Source organism: Zonotrichia albicollis, chromosome 5, assembly GCF_047830755.1.
Source record: "Zonotrichia albicollis isolate bZonAlb1 chromosome 5, bZonAlb1.hap1, whole genome shotgun sequence".
Lineage (NCBI taxonomy): Eukaryota > Metazoa > Chordata > Aves > Passeriformes > Passerellidae > Zonotrichia > Zonotrichia albicollis.
Window position 1 is genome coordinate 52,930,215 of NC_133823.1, and position 19,611 is coordinate 52,949,825.

At 41.4% G+C, this 19,611-nt stretch overlaps 1 protein-coding gene across 2 annotated transcripts in view; it reads left to right on the forward strand.

The window, feature by feature from the left end:
- Positions 1-18,529, forward strand: part of CRMP1 (collapsin response mediator protein 1) — a 50,687-nt gene extending 32,158 nt beyond the window's left edge. For both annotated transcript variants that reach the window (XM_005485745.3, XM_074541739.1), the window contains exons 7-14: positions 1,833-1,901; positions 3,789-3,909; positions 4,964-5,120; positions 9,319-9,460; positions 11,080-11,250; positions 12,482-12,661; positions 15,793-15,958; positions 17,493-18,529. In XM_005485745.3, the coding sequence (XP_005485802.1) occupies positions 1,833-1,901; positions 3,789-3,909; positions 4,964-5,120; positions 9,319-9,460; positions 11,080-11,250; positions 12,482-12,661; positions 15,793-15,958; positions 17,493-17,584 (1,098 nt within the window). In that variant the 3' untranslated portion in view covers positions 17,585-18,529. The remainder of the gene's footprint in view (positions 1-1,832; positions 1,902-3,788; positions 3,910-4,963; positions 5,121-9,318; positions 9,461-11,079; positions 11,251-12,481; positions 12,662-15,792; positions 15,959-17,492) is intronic.
- The last annotated feature ends 1,082 nt before the right edge of the window (positions 18,530-19,611 follow it).

Here is a 19,611-nt window from a genome sequence, read left to right on the forward strand (position 1 = left end):
AATTAAAATGACTATTAATAAACATGATTAAGTCAATATTACTGTGGGAATGGCAAAATTAAACAAATCAAATGGCTTCTCTGGTGTTTTGATACATTGCCCATTAAAATCAAGGTGTACTCATGGTATTGCATATTTCATAGAAATCTATTTCAGATTTCTATTTTTCTATTTCATTTTTCTCTAATCAGCCTTAATATATGGCCATCAAATATGAACAACTAGGACAGAAAAATTACTAGGAAAAGAGGAAGTAGTAAATAAATGTAAGTTATGTTATACATCAACATATTTGTTCACCATTGCCACATTTCATAAAATCAGTCTTTCTCAATGCTTCTGTGTAGAAGAATTGTTTGGAAAATGAAAACTTCCTGCAGATAGGGTTTTTAGGACTGTCCTGTGAAAATACAAATTTGATCTTGTGAAACAAATTTTCTAGTGAATTATCTTGAAATATATGTATTCTTGAAATATATGTATTTCTAGTGAAATATCTTGAAATATAGTGAATTAACTATCTATATGATAGTTAATTAGCTTTATCAAGTCCTCTTACAGGGGGTAATTTATTATATGATTTGATTTTATTACTTCCTTCAAGATGCAAATCTGTCCTACTTTGTGTATCTATCTAATAGCCAATGTGCTATTTTTTCACATGGCTGTAACTTCATTTTATTGCTGTATTTTAATTATCTGAAGTCTTTAACTGGCACTGTTCAGAGTCAGTGCATTAATGATCCAGAACAGCTGTTTTTAATAATACCTATGAAACCTTATGTTTTTCTAACCAAAATGTTCTTACACAGTCAGATTAATGCATTCCTATTAATGCTTCTTCAGCCTTGATTGATTGCAGTGAAGGCTAAAGTATATATGATATGAATGTTGACTTTTTCAGTTTTACTGGAGTATGTTGGTAATGTGTGAGCTTTTCACTTTCAGGGACTTGGAATCAGGTATTTATTAGTTGACACATTCAGATATGTTCAGTAACTTCATCCTGGTCTCTAGGGGACATTTCTCTGTGTCACAGAGCCATTACATCACTGAGCTGAGCTCATTAGAGCCCTGTGGGCAGGCCAGGCTTCTGCACTGTCTGCACCACTTCAGGCCTGGACCAACCTCAGATGAAAAGGGGTTGACGACCAGTTTCTGCAAAAAGGGAAATAAATTCCAATAACACTGCTTGGCCTTAATTTTCTATTAAAAAAAAAATTCTACTGCTATGAAGCAGGATAGTGCAGATTATGTTTTGACAAGCCCTCATTGGACTTGAGATGGACTTTGATGAGAACACAGTGCCCTTGCAACTGGAGGGCACTGTTCTGTTTCATAAAAGCATAATTTTAGTGATTCACTGTATAGGAAGAAAGTGTTACAGAAAATAAAAGTGTCAGCAACGCTGAAGGTTTAAGAAAGTGCTTAGTGCATTGCAACCAGGGAGGAACTTGAGCAAGTAAATAGGGAATGGCAGGCTGTAAGTTCCCATAATTACCATTTAGTGTATTGGTTGAAGCCCATTCCCTGGGCTGGTGTTGTGGTGTCAAGTAGGACTTCTGGGGGGCAGAGGAGGTTTCTGATGGTGCAGGCCAATGGCTTGGGGCACAAATACACTCAATCACACAACAGAGAACACTGCTGGCTGTGCTGGTGTGGCATGGGAGCAGTTCAGAGCCAGTGTTTTCAGTGTTCAGTGGGCTTGGCAGCTGCATTTACACTGCCACTGAAAGGGACAGTCAGACCATGTGGCTGCTCATCTCTCTGAGGATGCTGGGTGCACAGGTCTCATCCTGCAGCTGGGTCAGCATCTATCTCTTCCATTGCAGGAACAAAAGCGTATTCTGGAGATGGGAATCACTGGACCTGAGGGACATGCCCTGAGCAGGCCAGAAGAGGTAAGGCCAGACATCTGCTTCTCCCTTTGCCTTTTCCAGAATTATTCAAAGTCTGAAAAGTCCAGGTCCTTTCAACTTGTTTGTTTGCCTGAAAAGTACTTGCTGCAGCAGGTACATTCCCTTAGTCCAGAGATAAGTGTGTACACTCCTTGTACACTCAGGAGTCTCACTCCTGCTGCCCTGGGCATGGATGTCCATGTATTTTTTTAAGCGTGACCTTTGAGTTTTGATTTGTGATGGCAAAGAAAATGGGCTTATCAGGCTAAAAATCAGCAGTGCTTGCGGGTTAATCCTCAAGAGGAACTGCATTTGTTAAAATGCTTTGGCTGAAAACCTTCTATAAGATGCATGTGCACATCTATACTGTGCATAGGCATACACCCACATATAGATCTACTTTCATGTTGGCAGATGTATTGGTGTCAGAAATGCAGGCTATAGAGATGCAAATACATGAGAATGGAAAGTTGCTGTGAGGCAGCTTGTTTTAAGCAACCCCCTTATAATAAAATCTGAGCTCTGGTGTGGATCATCTCAGGCATCTGGAAAGGGTTTATTTAATGCCAAGGAAAATGTGGAGACATGAGAATGCCCCCTAAAGTACACAGCTCAGACTGTTAATGGGATGTGGAGGGCGGTAGTGGGAAGTGACTGCTTTCCTAGAAGACTAAAGAGATGATGTCCCAGGGGTTTGAGGCTGAACTTGAAGAGATTGTTGTGGTTTGCAGATCTTTATTTAACTTCTCCCCAAGGCAAAAGGAATCAGCTTAACTGGTCACATTCTTCTATTGAACTGTTTATGTACTTTTTCATTTTGCTGTTCAACTTCTACTAAAATTATTCTAAAATGACTGAGTTCTTTCCTTTTAATGAGAACAAGAGCCTAAGGAAAATCTGAATTTGCAGTTTCCAGAAAGGAATTTTGCTCAGCTCTAGTGCTGCAGTGCAGGGGCCATGCCTCCTTCCCTGCTCTCTAAAGGTGCATTTGGGGTTTCCAGAGCAAATGTTTTGATTCAAGTCCTAGGACAAGCTGAAGCAGTCTTATTTAAGGAAAAATATTTTACAAAACTGTAAAGGATTAAGCCATATAGTTTTGGAAAGTCTAAGAAGCTCAACTTTTCTAGAAAAACTCTCACACAGAAATTTCTGTACCACTGAGTCACTATTTTCAGTTACAACAGGGTTTTTCGTATTAAAATGCCAATGCTGTGAGTCCATATGGGAAGGATCTGGTATGAAACTGATGGTTGGGGAAAGGAGTCTCCAGAGCTGCTGGGAAACACTGCTCCTCCATCTGAAGATGCTTTTTGTGTGCCTACGTCCCAGCTGGCTCCCTGGGAGGAGGTTGCTTTTATGCTTGCTGACAGAGGGGACTTACTGGGCACTGCTTCAAAGGCTTCTGTGGATTATGGGCTAAATTCAGTCCATAGTGCTAAAGTTGCTGTTTGAGAATTCTTTACATTCACTGTCACCATTGTGTAAAGATTAGGGAAGGCTGCTGGGGGAGCTCAGAGGTTGTCTCCAAGCAGGAGCAAAGTTTTCTTGCTTTGTTCTCCTTTCAGCTGCAGGGTAGGAGTCTTAAACAGGAAGTTGGGAGGAAGGTAAGGAGGAGCTGCATCAGCTGCTTGGACATGACCTTTTCTGGGGTGCAGGGAGCCAGGGAGCTGTGTTTGTACAGGTACAGGGCAGCTGTACCCTGCTAGTGAGTACAGCCTGGCTGTGGTTACTGCTAGTGCCAAGTGTTTCTTAGCACTTTCTCTATGGAAAAAGCAGAATCAACCCCTGAAGAGTTGTTGCTGAACAATTAGAAATATGTCACAGTCCTTCAGCTGATTTTTTTCTTCAGACTGCATTTGCAGTTAACTTTTCCCTCCTTGTTTTGCTCAGCTTGAAGCAGAAGCAGTTTTCCGTGCCATCACAATTGCCAGTCGAATAAACTGCCCAGTGTACATCACCAAGGTGATGAGTAAGAGTGCAGCTGATATCATTGCACAGGCCAGGAAGAGAGGTAAGTGACTTCCTTTGCTCCCCTAAACTTTTTTTTTGTTGAATAGAAGCTCAGTGGAAAAACCTGTATGTCTTGACCCAAATGACAGGCTATAGGGAGAGACTATCAAAGAATGGCAGCACCATTGCAGACTAAATATTTGTGTCTGGGAAGGATGAGGGGAAATATTTTTGTATTTTTAAGTTGAGATGCTCTTCCCACAAACTGCCCTCTCGATGACTGAACTGTAACTCTTCCCTATCCTGTTTTACCTTTTACTTTTCCCTTAGACTGCTATATCTCTGTTGATGGGAAGGAGATATTTTATTCCTAATGGCACACCCTCCATGCCCGTATTTCAGCTCTTCTGAGAGATGGCTTGGGCAGTGCCCCTGCTGTTAGAGATGCTTGGAGCTTGCTCCTGGCCTTGCTGCTGGGAGCTGAGCCCCTCTGATGGGTGCTGCAGGTCAGCCCTGCTTGCTGGGGCTGTGGTGGGATCCAGGTTACAAAGCACCCAAAAGGGCCTCGTGAGCCTGAAGGCAGCTGCTTCTGAAGCTGTGTTTGCAAGTCAGAACTGTTCTGCTGGTTGGGACTACAAAGCTTACTGAGCAATATGGAAAAGCCAAAGAGCAAATTATTGTCTTGATGTTTGTACTCTTGGAGACTTGGAGTGTGCTGCAGGGGACCATATGCTGCTGTCTGCTGGTGCTGTGCCCAACCTGGGAGTAGTAAAAAGGCATCTGCCTGCTGGAGTGATCCACCATCCAGTGCACTCCAAATTGGAGCAACGTGCCTGTGATTAAAACAGTACAAATTAAAAGTGGGTCTGAACTGTCTCCTTCTGGATTAGAAAGAAAGATTTGTAAATAGGCTGATCAAAAGCATGTAGAGCTCAGAGAGACTCCTGATTAATTTTTTATCATACAGACAAAGCCAGGGCTGTTTAATTTCTTGGGAGCTGTGCTAGCCATGTAGCAATGTGTGAATTATACATGGCTGCACGCAGCAAGCAGTGCCATGTGCTGAAGAGAGAGTGGGTTGTACTAAGTTCCTGTATATCCTTGCTTTCTCCAAGGTCCCCTTGTTTTTGGAGAGCCGATCACTGCCAGCTTGGGGACAGATGGGACACATTACTGGAGCAAAAACTGGGCCAAGGCTGCAGCTTTTGTGACCTCACCACCTCTGAGCCCTGACCCTACCACTCCAGATCACTTAAATTCTCTCTTAGCATGGTAAGACTTCCTTTTTTTTTTTTTTTTAACAGGATGCTGGTGAGGCAAGTGCAAAAGCCATATGGCATGAAGTGTCTAGGGATCAGCCTGGTTTCCTTTAGAACCGTCTCACACATGAAACAGCAGAGAAAGGACATAGAAAACCAGGGATAGTTATATCCTTTTGCTTAGGCTGCAGTCAAGTGAGCAGCCATGGACGCTCCAGTTGCTGGTTGGCTTGATAGAGAGGCAATTGCTGGCTATTCAGGAATTAATTCTTTTTCTTTCTGCTTTTCAAGTGATTCCTAGCTGTAAAACTAGATTGTCAGGACTTCAAACTGGCCTTCTCCCTAGTTTTCAGTTTTCTTTAGCTGAATTGTTTCTATATGATGGGATGGCATCCTCATTGTCCACCATAAGCAGAAGCCTGGTGGATACATCCCCATCTTTGAGACTGGACTCAGTTTTAAGCCCCTGTCATATTTGACAAGCACAGCTCCAGAAATCAGGGCTGTTCCTGAATGCAGAGGTACCTAGAACCAAGAAAAATTTCTTAGGGCAATTTTTGTCAAAGCTGGTGCAGGGCTCTCAGCTGTGAGTTCTGAAAAGTGGCTTGTCCTGACTAACTTGTGTGAGTGGCAGAGTTTGGGGAGTTTATCTCCTGCATATTAAAAAATTCTGACTTGGTAGTTTGCCTTCATCTGGGAAGGGACCAAAATCATACAAGTTTCTTTGTGTCCAGTTCTTGCAGGCTTCTTATTTTAGCTTGCTTTGTGTCTTTATGGGCTCTGGGGTCCTCCAGCTGGAAGAAGGCAAAGATAAGTGGTACACGTAGAGCAGGAGTGTCAGGAGAGAGAGGCCAGAGTTAATTACAAAGAAGACTGGGGAGTTTGGGTGGAGACAGCTGGAGACTGAAGGCCATCTCTTGACAGGATAGGGATGTGAGCTGACTGCCTTCAGGCTGGCAGGGAGACTTTAATCACTAGGTAGGTGAAAGGAATGTGGACAGCAGAGGAAGTGTGTTATATAGAAAAGAAGGTAGCAATGCCTTGCCAGAAACCCAGACTGTAAAACCCATCTCTGAAAGTATTTCCTGCCTGTAGCCAACTGTGGGTCTTTAGCTTAAGCAGAGACCATCTGCTCTGAAATGATATAGAAATTAACAGCTGAAGCCCCACCAGGACAGATTGCTAGGGCTGGAGTGAGGAACTCAACTCACCATTCATATCCTCATTTACCTTCATGTGGTGGCACCCAGCTGACCCAGCCTCCCCTTTGGGGTTTCTAATGCCCTAGACAGAGCAGTGAAATCTGAACCTTAAAAATGACCATCTTCAGAGTTGCCAGGGAGCTGGGTGGGCACACACATGTGACAGGAAGACGCCATCAGTCAGTGCCACGTCTCCCCTTGCACACGATGGGTCAGGCTCTGCAGCCCAGAGCCCACCCAGGCTTTAACTCAACTGCTCTAAAGATGCTGCAGTTGGGCTCTGAGTAATGTGTGGCTCTGGTGAGAATTCACAGCAGTTCTCTTCTGACAGTCTGATGGCAAAAATGTTTTTTCCATAACTGAGATTCTTGTTCCAAAGAAAGACTCAGAAAAAAATTACTTTCTTGGTCTGATTCATCACTATCAGCACTGTAAAGGATGAAGTTCAGTGTGTGAGGGTAAGGCTCTTAGCCAGCACGTGTAAATGTGTGTCAAAATGTTTTACTCCTTACTCTGTTAGAGTGGCTATATATGCTTTCTAGGAGAGAGTCCCAAAATAAGAGTATGTGGGTCAAAGCAGATTAGCAAGAACATTTTTAGAATTGGAATACAATAATGACTTTTTAAAACTAACATCAGAAAGACAAACTGAGGACTTACAGAAGTTTTCATTATTCTCCATGCAAAAATGGCTTTTTTTTTCCTAGTGGCTTAAAGTCCTAGATCTTAAATGACAGCAGCTTAGCCTGCTTTCAGTTTTAATACTTCAAATCCATACTGTGGAACTAAAAAGAACTGTATATTGTCTCGGTCTACTCTGCATTCATGGGGAATTTTATGCAAGTATGATGGTAAAGACAGTATTTCATGTTTCTATTGCACTGTTTATTTGGATACCAATATTTTACATTCATTTTAAAATCCCTACAACATCCTTCCTTTACAAGCATGCAGCATACTGCTTGTGCTCTTCTCCACAGAAAGCTGCATGATTTGATTTGTTGGTTTTCCACTGAAAAGCTGAATGTGTAAAACCCCATCATGTCTCATGGGATTTGCAGATTGAATTTGCCTCATGAGATTAGGTCCTTGTGTCATCTGTGGGCCATGCACTTGAGTTAGCTTTGATCTTGCATGGTGTGCTGCTGCATTACTGCAGCTGGGATGTGCCACCTCTTGTGAGCCAGAGATGTGAGACCTTGGTGCTACACAGATGATGCAGCTTGCCATGAAAACCTTGTTTAAGGGGAAGAATTAGATGATCTGGCATTTATGTCATGATGATCCCTCCTGTCTCTCAGTTTTTTAGTTGCTGTAATGCTTATCCCCCATTTGACAGTAGAGTATGTCCAGACAGTAACAGTGCTCATGGATTAACCAGGGATGGAAGGATCTCAAGTGACACACTTCAGTTTTGGAAGTCTTCTATTCATTTGACTGAGGAGTGCAGTTCATATCAATAATGTTATTAAATGTCAGAGAAGAGGGAGTATGGAATTAAGAAAGCAAGCCCTTGTTATCTTTCAGGTGTAGGAATTTGTAGTGTGGTGTCAGAAGCACAGCGTGACCTCAGGGAAGTGGGCAGTGTCACAGGCCTGGCTGTGACAGTCAGGTTTTCATTGTTATATCAGTGTGTGGAAAGGAGATATGCCACAGGAAGTTTTGCTGATTAGAGAAGCATCAGAAAGGAAGAAATGGCATTGCAACCTTCTGTCTTTATTGCTGTGTAAAAATAAATGAATGTTTAACTGATGAAATTGGCTTAATCCTGTGGCATAACACCAGGCAGTCATTACAGTCAAGAGCAGCTAAAGCACAGCAGCCTTTTCTGTACTGAATTCATGGGTTTGGCTTCTGCTAATATCTGGATGGATGGCTTGTGAGTGTGGTGAAGAACCAGAAAAGAGGCCAAGGACTTTTCTCTGTCAGCAATCATTAGGGCTCACAGCCTAGAAAACTGCATTAGAATTACTCATGTGTGATACTTTTTTCTTCTGTATTTGACTATTTGTTAGCTTGTTGGATCTAGATTTGTAGACCAGAATAATTCAGTTGTTTCAGAGTTGCAATTTACATTATCAGTTAAAGAAAAAGATGACGGGCTCTTGGGGACTTATGGAGTGATAGAAGGGAAATCATAGTGAGTTCTAATGTGCTTGCCTCCTGTACATTTAATCAAGAGCTAAAAATAACTCATTTCCTGTGGATATTGGAGAACCTTCTTTTTTGACTTTCTATTTTGGCAAGATTCTGCATATTGATTATGTTCTTCCTCCTTATTTCCAGGAGCAGCTGTGATCCACTTCTGCTCCCTGCCAAAAAAAAAAATTCTCTAGGCAGAAAAACCCAACCTCTTAAATAAAAGCATTATAAATGGTAGCTCTTATTGCATTTTTCTCTATGCCTTTTTCTGTGTAAGACTCTTCAGTTAGATAAATCCAGCACATGTGTTTGACTTGACCTATGCCTTTTGTTGTTTAATTGGAAAACTACCTGATAAAAATATTTTTATTTTCTTGGTTCTGTTTTGGAAGGTCAGATGAGAAGTATTCATGTAAGTTTTGCAAGAAAAATACACATGTAGGAGAGAAATGCAGGGGAACACATTTGAAGCTCATGACTTTGCACTGTGAAATTTGCCATCATTTTTTAATGCGGTTGTGAATTAATTTATCTTGAGAGTGGCAGACATTTCATACAAGCTTCTGATAATTTCCTTAATCCTAGAGTAATCCTTTGTCCTGGTTAGAGGGCTTTTGCCTGATCTCTGTTGATAAGCAGCCTGGAGCTGGAGGGGGCTGTAATCCAGGAGTCCAGGGTGCTCCTGGGGGAAAGTGGAGATGTCCTGTGCCATTGTTACTCTCAGTGATCTTAGCCAGCACTGAAAGGCTGCTGGCATGATTTACAGCCTGTGCCTCTGGTGGCTTGAAAGGTCCATTGACAGCCTGCCTGAGACCAAGGTCACCTTGGTGATGCCTGGGCTAAACCTTCTGTGTGTTAACTCCGCAGTGGGGACCTGCAGGTGACAGGAAGTGGACATTGCCCCTATAGCACTGCCCAGAAAGCCATTGGAAAGGACAACTTCACTATGATTCCTGAAGGGGTCAATGGAATTGAGGAAAGGATGACTGTTGTCTGGGACAAGGCTGTAGTAAGTAATTACTCACTTTTATAGACTAAAAGGAAATTGAGTGTTGGCTGAGTAATGAAAGCCAAGAGACTCTTGGCCATTGCTTAAGTGACTTACTGCTATATTTCTGAGAATTCCCTGAGAGAATGCTACTGTGAGGTGAATTGCTTATTTCAAAAACCTCTTCCAGTTTTTTAAACTCAGGGCTGTGTTTCACTTCTGACACTGCAATAGTTTTGTGTTTCATTAGACCTGAGGCTTCCCAGACTCCATTGCTCTATTTTCCCTTGGTGTCAGAGCGGATGCTTCTGAGAGATGGGGTATCTGGAGCAATTTGAAGTGGACCTCATATAAATGTGATGAATGAATTGTTTGAATTTGGGAAGTGTCTCATCGTTTTTGAAAAATTACAAATGGATGGCAGCTGAGCCTGAGGCTAAATGATGAAATGCTTTGAAGGAGAGCATTGCACCTAATTCATACTGGCATACTTTGCAGGGGAGTGCCGGTATAAGTCAGGAATTTTTTGATGGTTCCATGGATTTAATGTATAATGATATTCTCTCTCTAGTGTCTGTCTCCATGTGCACACCCTGCACACTCACACACACTCAAAGCATTGTGCTCAAATGCACATTGCAGGCTGGGAAGTGGCAGTATTTACAGTGCTGTGATGAGCACTTCTCCCAGACTCTATTTCATAACCACTTTATTCAGGGACAGCTGAATATAGTGACAGATATATTGGAAAAAATTGAGATTCTAAGCACAGAAGCAGCTTCAGATACCTGCCATGTAGGAGAAAAGTAGGGAAGCAAGCAAAGCACAGCCAGCTGCTGATATTTTCTTTTTTTACTCCCTCAGTGGGAAGGAACTGCAGGAAGGGCTGCAACATGGGATTTATAGGTGGTAGCATTCAATCCTGCACCACTACTTTACAAACTTTATATTTTACCAGGCAGGAAATAAGTGTTTATCTAATATTAAAAGGCTTGGCACTGTTGTTCTTCCTTAGAAAATTGTTCTTGCTCATTGTCAGGGAAGACCCCAAAATACTCTACTGAGAAATCAAAATGCTGTTCTGTACAGTTGCAATTACCATCGCTGACTGTATGCCAAGTTCTATTGGTGACGACATTTCTCCAGGCAAAGACTTTATTATTGGTTGTATTACTTAGATGTATAGATCTGATAATAATGGTAACAGAATGGACTTAATTTGCAAGAAGTGTTCCCAAAAGTGTTGGAATCTTGATCTTTTGTTATATCTCACAATACCCATATGAGTTTCTCTGATTTAAAATTGCTTAAATATTTAAATAGAAATTACTAGGACTAGCAACAAAACTCTTCAGCCTCAGTGTGTAGAGAAAGGGATTCCAGATAGCTGAGCACCTTGGTGGTATCATGTGCACTAAGGTTTCACTGGCTGTCCTTTGCAGTGCCTGGAGTAACACATTTATTTGAAACTTCCAGTTAAAGAGCTGTACAGAAAGTCCTGTGTGATACAATCTCTGTTTCATGCAACATCACCACATCTATAAAGGGATGCCTTCCAATATCTCCCCAACCTTTTGGTACTCTGAATAGTAAATCCTTATTTCATAAGCATGTTTTGCTCAAATAATATTGTTTTTTAGGCCACAGGCAAGATGGATGAGAGCCAGTTTGTAGCTGTCACCAGCACCAATGCTGCCAAAATCTTTAATCTGTACCCAAGGAAAGGCCGGATTGCTGTAGGATCCGATGCTGATGTTGTGATTTGGGACCCTGATAAGGTGAAGACTATAACAGCCAAAAGCCATAAATCGGTAAGGAGGAAATGAAAACCAGCAAGAAAAAACAAATGTCACTGTTGTTTTTCAGCTGTTGACCTAAATGTGAACACCAATAGCTCAGGGTACACAGGAGTGGGGTAACTGCCTACTCCTGTTCTGAAATGGGTAAATGTTTCAGGACATGAGAGTATTGAAGTCCTGTGTTGGAAGCATTGTGATCAGAAAGTATTTGTTTTCTCTCTGCATATACCCTTGTGCCATTTATTTTTTGCATGCTTGTGGCAGAACTGTAAACAGGTGTGAATCAGCAGCTCTTCAGCTGAAGTTAATAAGGGAGAATAAAGTGAGAATAAATTTAAAACCAGCTTAATTTTTTTTCTTACCTAAAAAGCACCTGAAATTATAAATGGCATGATTAAATTAACAGTATTCTAAACTATGACAGATTATTAAATGTTTTGTTAATACAGCTCTAATCAGCTTCATGGATGGAATTTTCTGTTTAATGCCAGAGTTTTGCTACATGTTTCTTTGCCCTCAGTGCAGAGAACCAGGGACTCACAGTTGCTTTGATTTTCACTCTGATAGGTTTTGTGTTGTGTATCCCAAAGTTGTTATCTTGCTGTTTAGTGCTTTGGCCCTTTGTATTGGGGAATTCTTCCAAAAGTTTTACTGAAAATCCAGTATTGCATTTTTATATTAAAAGACCAAAGCATTTATAAACCCTTAAAAAGTAAATTTGGGTGATTCAGTTTCTGTCTCTCTGTCTTGGGATCTTTCTGTATTTTCAAGAAAATAATAACAACCTGCCCTGTCATTCCCATTTAGATTCAGACCTTCCTGGGCTTTTCTGGGCTTTTTCAGACAGAAATATGTGTGCTGGCCTCTTTGAAATTTCCTTGCACAGTAACAGAAGATGCACGGTGGGACCACATCCTCTGGTTATCCAGCACCTGAGTCATAATTTTCCTTCTTATTATGGCAATCATTATTTTAAATGCTGTGGTTAGATACAGCAAGTTTTCAAAAACAAGTGAAATCCTTGATGGAAAATGAAAAACTGGAAGGAAATGTCTTGTCTTATTTTAAAGGAAAGATCCTTTAAAATAATTTCACATCAAAATGCATTCATTGCTTTTCCTTCATAGAACGCAATTTTGTGCACTTTTAATGGCATTTGTCTAAAACTGTGACTACAAATGTACATATTCTAAGTTACTAATGGAAAGAGGACATGGCAGTGATTATGTTGGTTGATCCTCAGGCCATTGAGTACAACATCTTTGAAGGAATGGAGTGCCATGGTGCCCCTCTTGTGGTCATAAGCCAAGGGAAGATTGTGTTTGAAGATGGGAATCTGCACGTCAATAAGGGCATGGGCCGCTTCATCCCTCGCAAACCTTTCCCTGAGTATCTGTACCAGCGCATCAAAATCAGGAATAAGGTAATGTCACATCCTATTGAACCCTCCTGGAAGCACTGTAGCATCTGTTTTTAATATTGTTGTGCTATTATGAGTCCATATCAGGTGGACTGTATATGACTGGCTCAAAACTGGTTGCAGTTGTGAACTCATCTAACTTAGTATTAACACTGCGGGCTTCAGCAGGTAGAACATAAAATTGCCAGCTCGCAGGATTGTCTTATGTCCAGCAATGCTAAGGCTTTTGAAGAGAGGTAGAATAGTGATAGAATTTTCTTACAGTTAAAAATTCAGGAAAAGAGAAAGATTGCAGAGGGGGGCATATGTGGCTCGAAGTTTAGAGTCCGGCTAGCTGAGGGCGAAAGGCCGACGCCCTTCTGCAATTCCTGGCCAGCACCCTTCGGCGTCTGATGGCCTCGGGCTGTGCTGGCTGCGGACTGGCGTACACCACTGGTATAGGAGAGGAACGGAGCTGACCATTTCCCGGGGGTTAAACATCGGTTTATTGAAGGTATTGCGGGATCCAAACGCGGGGAAACCAACCGGGAAGAACCCTTTCTATAGGGGGTGAAACAGGATTAAAAGGAGGGGGGTGGGTACAGGCGGAACCAATCGGGAAAGGTGAGGGGATGAACTTCACAGAACTGACACTCCATGGAGACCAATAATCAAACGGTAAGGGAGGTGTCCTGGGACCCCAGCCAACCACCATCTCCAGAGAGGAGAAGGTTCTCGAAACCTGGGAGGAGAAAGGGGGTGATTGACTGGGCCCAGGGAGGAAACAACTTTCACTTATAAGGGAAACCAGGGGAGGAGCAATTACATATCGGCAACTATGAATAGCGGTTACTATAGCAACTTAGCTGACAGGCTAGCACTGGCGGGAAAAACTGGGGGAATGAAACCATTTACACATAATAGGGGAGAACAATACATAAATTGGGGGAATAACACAAGAAACTTAACAACACACTCCAACAAAAGATTTTTGTGAGGGAGGGTTAGGCAGAGTTAAACCAGAATTTTAAATTGCACACTGAACTGCTACACTGCAGAGAAGAAAAGCATGTCAGCCAGAGATTCTCATTATATTGGGCATTTCTGAACCATTGTTAGTGCATTTGCTGAGCTGTGTATTAGCAGCCTTAATGGCTCAGAAAACTTTTCTCTTTTGTTTAATAAAAAGTTTGGGAAATGACCAGGATTTCACCTCTGTGTCACGTCTGGTTTTGAATTATATCAGTGCTTATCTGTTGAAAACCAATTGGCTGGACACTAGTTTGGAGTTTGGAAATTGCTTCTTGTCACTAAGCAGGAAAGTCATTGTGTGAGCACAGGTAATGCGAAAAATTGACTGAACCTCCTATTTTTTTCAGCCAAACACATACCATAGACTGTGGTACTGGCAGCTGAAATTAAAACTACTATCAGGTTGATAGCTTTTATCTTTCATCATTTATTATACAAATTATATCAAGCTGCAGAAGAAAGGCCTGCACTTCTTAGAAGAAAAGGCATTGTAAAAAGCAAGTGCACCCGCAAAAATTTTGCAAAATACCAATCAGTGTTGCATTTTTTTTTACATTGTCCATGTAGATGATAAAGGCTTTTGCTTCACACTCACTGCTTAAGGCTGCAGTGCCTGTGAGTGTGACATAAATTAGTGACAAAACCATCAAAATAGTGAAACCAGCAATTCAGAAACAAATATCACAGATTAGTTTTTTGTATCAGGAGTTTGAACAAAATTACCTGGGCTAAGTAACCTGTGTCTTGCAAGTGGGCCTAGATTTTGGGAGACCTTTAATCCTTGGGCAAGGTCTGCAGACAGACAAAGGGACTGATATTATTGCTCCTGCAGCTCCCTCTGCTGCCTGCCAAGAGGGAGAGCAGATTCATGCCCAAATTTCTTTTCCCACTATCAAATTTTATTCACTGGAAGTATTCAGAAGCACCCATTGGTGGTTTTATCAGCTGCTGTATGAACATGTCCGTGCACAACAGAGGAATATAGAAAAACTTTTCAAGCAAGGGACTGCAGAACTGAAGTGGCACAGGTTGGCAGTATAAAATTTTCCCTGGAGCAGGGATAGCAGTATAAATTCATGCCTTTGTGGGTCCCTGGAAGATGGATTCATTGCTGTGATTGGCAGCTGCTCTCTTCCGGGCATTAGTCTGCAAGACAGTGGCTCTTCTGAGCCTGATGTCGCTGTCATCAAAAGCAAGGAAAATGCACTGATTGCTTTGAGAGCTGGATCAAACCCCTGTGAATAGTGTCTTTCTATACAGTATTTTAATTTCACTTTTAACCTGTTGGAGGAAATTCTGTGAAACTATAATCTTGTAAGACACAGATTTCTGATCTCTGATGAACTTTGCATTCTGAATTCAATGGCTTCAGGCTCTTTCTGAAAACTGGAACTGTTCTTATTAAAATGTTATTTCCTAGATTCCTATTATTTTAAGGCCAATGAAGTTTTTTTGATTGTCTTTTCTAATATTCCTTGTAAGAAGCATACAGGGAAAAAATCTAGAGACCTCAAACTGAAATCAGAGCTCAAATGACAGATACTTTATTGGCAAATATTGTAAGCTACATCCCCTGCCACAGTCCACTGTACAATCGCTTTTCTAGTTGATGACAGGTAGCAGAAACTTTTGAAATTTAATTTAAAAATTGCCATTCCTTTTCAATGAGTTTTAATAAAGAGAATGAGATCTACAAAGGGAAGGAGCAGAGGAAATACAGGTAGGAGATAAATTGCTGCAGTTATTGGTATAGTGGGTATCAGCTGTGCTACAACCCAGGTGTGACTTGGCAGCTGAATGGAGAGAGGTGATTGAGACTGATCGTATGTAAAAGAAACAGCTCACACCTGTTCTTTTGAATCTCACTTCTCCCCTTTGATTTTGAAGGAAGCTTGGTAAGGAACTCTTTTGTCATTCATATATATAAATGGAGGGAGCAAGCTTTAAAATTTCCTTTATATATAAAGCAGACTGCACTTTGCTTTATATATAAAGTATAGATGCATTGTAAATTCAGCCAGTGCAGAATATAGCTCTGTGCTCACTGCTCTCTTCCTACAGGATCATTAGGCAGCATCATCTGAGCATTCGGTGTCTGGATTTTTACTCTTCTCTTGTTATAGGTGGGAGGACTGCAAGGAGTCTCCAGAGGAATGTATGATGGACCTGTGTATGAAATCCCAGCTACGCCAAAATATGCAACTCCTGCACCCTCAACTAAATCCTCCCCTGCCAAAAACCAGCCCCCACCAATCAGAAACCTCCATCAATCCAATTTCAGCTTATCAGGTAAGTCAGCCTGACTGATGAGAAACCATTTAAAGCTGTGAGTATGGATTACTGGTGATGAATTTCAATTACAATTACTTCTTTAGTCAAATGTAAAAGGACTGTCTATAGTCATGTACATGCATATACTTACATATATATAAGTATATACATGTTTTTACTCATTCATTGCCTAGTGATATTTTACATATTGCCAAATATTCAAAATGTTTTCAATCTGAATTTTTTTCTGTGTCAGTGTTTCACTATTATTTGCCTGGCCCATTGCAATTAGCTGAATTCTCTGGTGTGACTGAAGGCCCTTGGTGGTGTGCACAGCTGATGGGACTTGGGTCTGGTGCAACCTGTGAGTCTCAGACATCTCCCAGGCTGCATCACCAGCAACTGCTAGACGTGGAAAACTCAGCTGTCCTTGTCCATGGTCATAAACCACATGCAGAAGTTGTTCATAAGCAGATTAGAGTATTTCTTTTCCTCTGCTCTTGGTGCCCAAAACATTTTCCATGGTACATAGGAAACAGACTGGAAAATCATCCTTTGGGGTTGCTGGAAATAATTCTTGTTGTCTGAAGACAATTACAAGCGTGTCAAATCCTTATTCTTCAAAAGTCTACAGTCCCAGTGGTGAATAATATATTCATATGATGTTGTGAAAATCATTGGATTTTCCCCTTGTGGGAGCTGATGGTGGAGTTTTCCTACTTTACAGATCCTGTCCTCAGAAACTTAATGAAACTTGTGTAAGAAAGTCCTAGGAGAGCAAATATTTTAAAAACCCTTCTAATGGGGTGAAGTATATTTTTGCCCATACACTTGGGGCCATGGTGAGCATAAACAGATATCTATGAAGCTATACAAAACAAAAAAAGTGCTTAGAAAGTTCACATCTTAGTAACAACCAATAATTGGGATTTTCATAAGCATCTGAAGCTGTGGTTTCACAGTGCAGTGCTGGATCTGGGTACTACCAAGGCATCTAGTGGTACAGATTTGATCTGGGTGATGCAATCAGAAAATTAGGCAGAAGTAGATTTTAATGATTTTTAAATGATCCCACACATTTATTACATTGCCTTTAGGAAATTGAGTGTGATCAGGCAATATTTAGCCTGTCAGAAAGCTTGTTGTCCATAAGCTTAACCTTTCAGCATTTAAAATGCAGTATGAAGTTTACATCAGCTTGGTGCTCATTTCCTCACGGATTTATGATTGCTAACATCAGATTTACTGAACTGTTGTCCCATGGACTCAGTAGGGACATATGTTCTAAGTCAGTGAGGCAGGTTTGAAAAGTCACTTCAAGTCAGTGGAAAACAATTCTCCATGTGGGGTGAGCATTAGTCTGATCCTAAACATATAATTTCATACTTCTCATTGAAGACGGAAATGTACCTGGAAGATCTGTTCAGCACTTCAGTCAGGCTCAAGAGAAACTAGCAGATGGTGGTGTGAAGGAAGCATAGCCAGGTAAAAACTCACTACTGATGTTTTAATCCCTTTCATAGCTTTGTTTCCTCATTTTCTGTTGTTGCAGGAGCTCAGATTGATGACAACAACCCACGTCGTACCGGCCACCGCATCGTGGCACCTCCTGGTGGGCGCTCCAATATTACCAGTCTTGGCTGAGAAATGATGATGGACAGAAACACAAGGATGAAGGATCATGGGAATAATGTCCATTCCCTTCAGTATCTGTGTTATCGAGCCCACAGTTTTATTTGGTACTAACGGAAATAAAAAAACAAAATGTCTTTTTTTTTTCTTTTTTTTTTTTTTTTTTGTATAGAAAGAGGTGATAATAGTGTGGTGTGTTTGCTTGGAACTACTTGCCTCACAATTGTGCTTTCATGCCATAGTCACCTTAAAGCATGGTGCTTCCATTGCCCCTTTAGTGACTACAGGTTTTAGCTTTGTCTCGTAACTGAATGATGGTTCCTTTGCACCCTCTCGCTGTATTAGAGTAGTTAATGCATGTTACTGAGTTATTTATGCAAGTTGCATTCTGTGAGTGAGTCCCTTTAGAACACATTGCCAACAACTGACTAGACACAATGCCAAGATTAATGTCTGTATTTGAGAAACACCACCAAAAACACTAATGAAGGAAGAAAATGGCCATCTGGAAAGTAAGCAGTAGAGTAGTATAGGCAGCTTCTGTTTAATCTTTAATTTATTATAAACCCAAGAAGCACTTCTCTCAAGACACAGAAACTCACTGGGACACGTAATGACAAATGGTCTCCGTAGCACCTGTCTGTTCCCACTCGGTACATTCCAAGTCTGTGTCCTTCTTGTTTCCATTTTAGACAGAGCCATCAGTTTTACATACCAATGCCATTGCCACCCCTGCAGGGATTTCTCCACCTGGGCAGTAGTGCTCTCCTTCTGCATGAGATTTTTGGTACTTACAGATAATCCAAGTTGCTGTCAGATTTTTAAAGTTTTTTGTACAAATTTTTTCCTTTGTAATCACACACATTTTTACTTACTCTACCGTATCAAGATCTACTAGTCGTGGTTCAATTTCTGAATTCAAAGCTTGTGAAATAAAGGAAATTAATTGATGGGTAAGCCTCTTGCTCTGTGCTGTGACTCAATGACTGAAAATTTGGAATGGAGGAACTCAAGAGAAATTGTTTTTCAGGTTGACATCATGCAATAGAAGGAACCTCCTTAGATCACAAGGGTTGAGAAGTGTATAGGTCTGCATATGCATACTATAACAAGATATAGTATGTCTTATTAAACAGGCTCAAAGTAAAAATGTACTTACTAACAACTGCACTTACTATTGAGTAAAATGTACTTACTAACGGTTGGATTCAATCTTAGAGTTCTTTACCGAGAGAAAGACTTAATGAGACTTAACAAGTCTTTTCACAGACTTAACAAGTCTGTGATTCTGTGACATTGCAGCTGCCTCAGTTTTGCCAAAATGAGACACGAATTAACTTTCTGCCAAAAACCTTAGATCTACATTTTATTTGCCTAAAAAGGGGACAATTCACTGCTATCATCTTCATCGTAGTACAGAACCAGTTCCCAGTGCTGCACTTTGACCTAAGCTATATTTGACTTCATTGTGGTTTTCTCTGCTGACTGAGCTGTGTCCAGGCATGGCAGGAAAAGAACATGCTGCAGGTAAGGTGAGAGATGTGGACTTTAATTCTCTGAGAATGAAGCAAATATTTCTACCTGTCTTTCTGATTCTCTCACAAATTATGTAAAGAAACCTTGTTTTCTGTCACTTTTTGCTTGTGTGACAGTGTTACAGATGCTGTGGGAGGTGTGGGCTGCAGTGGAAGTGGGGTGCTGGGAGATCAGCAGGTCAACAAACCCCTCCCCTTGTGCTACTTTGCCTTTAGCCGCACTGCAGAGCTGCACCAGGAACAGTCTTGCAGTCGTGGGGTGCCACTGGAGTGGTGTAACCAGCTGTGCTGCACCCATCCATCCCAGCCATGCATCAGTCCCTCGGCTTGGCACAGCTCCTGTGGGGCATGCCAGCCATAGCAGTTTGGGAAGTAGCCCACCTGAAGCCTGTCATTCTGGAACAGGTACACTGTCACCTCCAGCTTGCCTGGGAAAGGAACCACTAGCCTGGAAAAATCTATTTCGTCAGCTTGGTCTGAAACCTGGCAGCAGAGCTGGTCTGA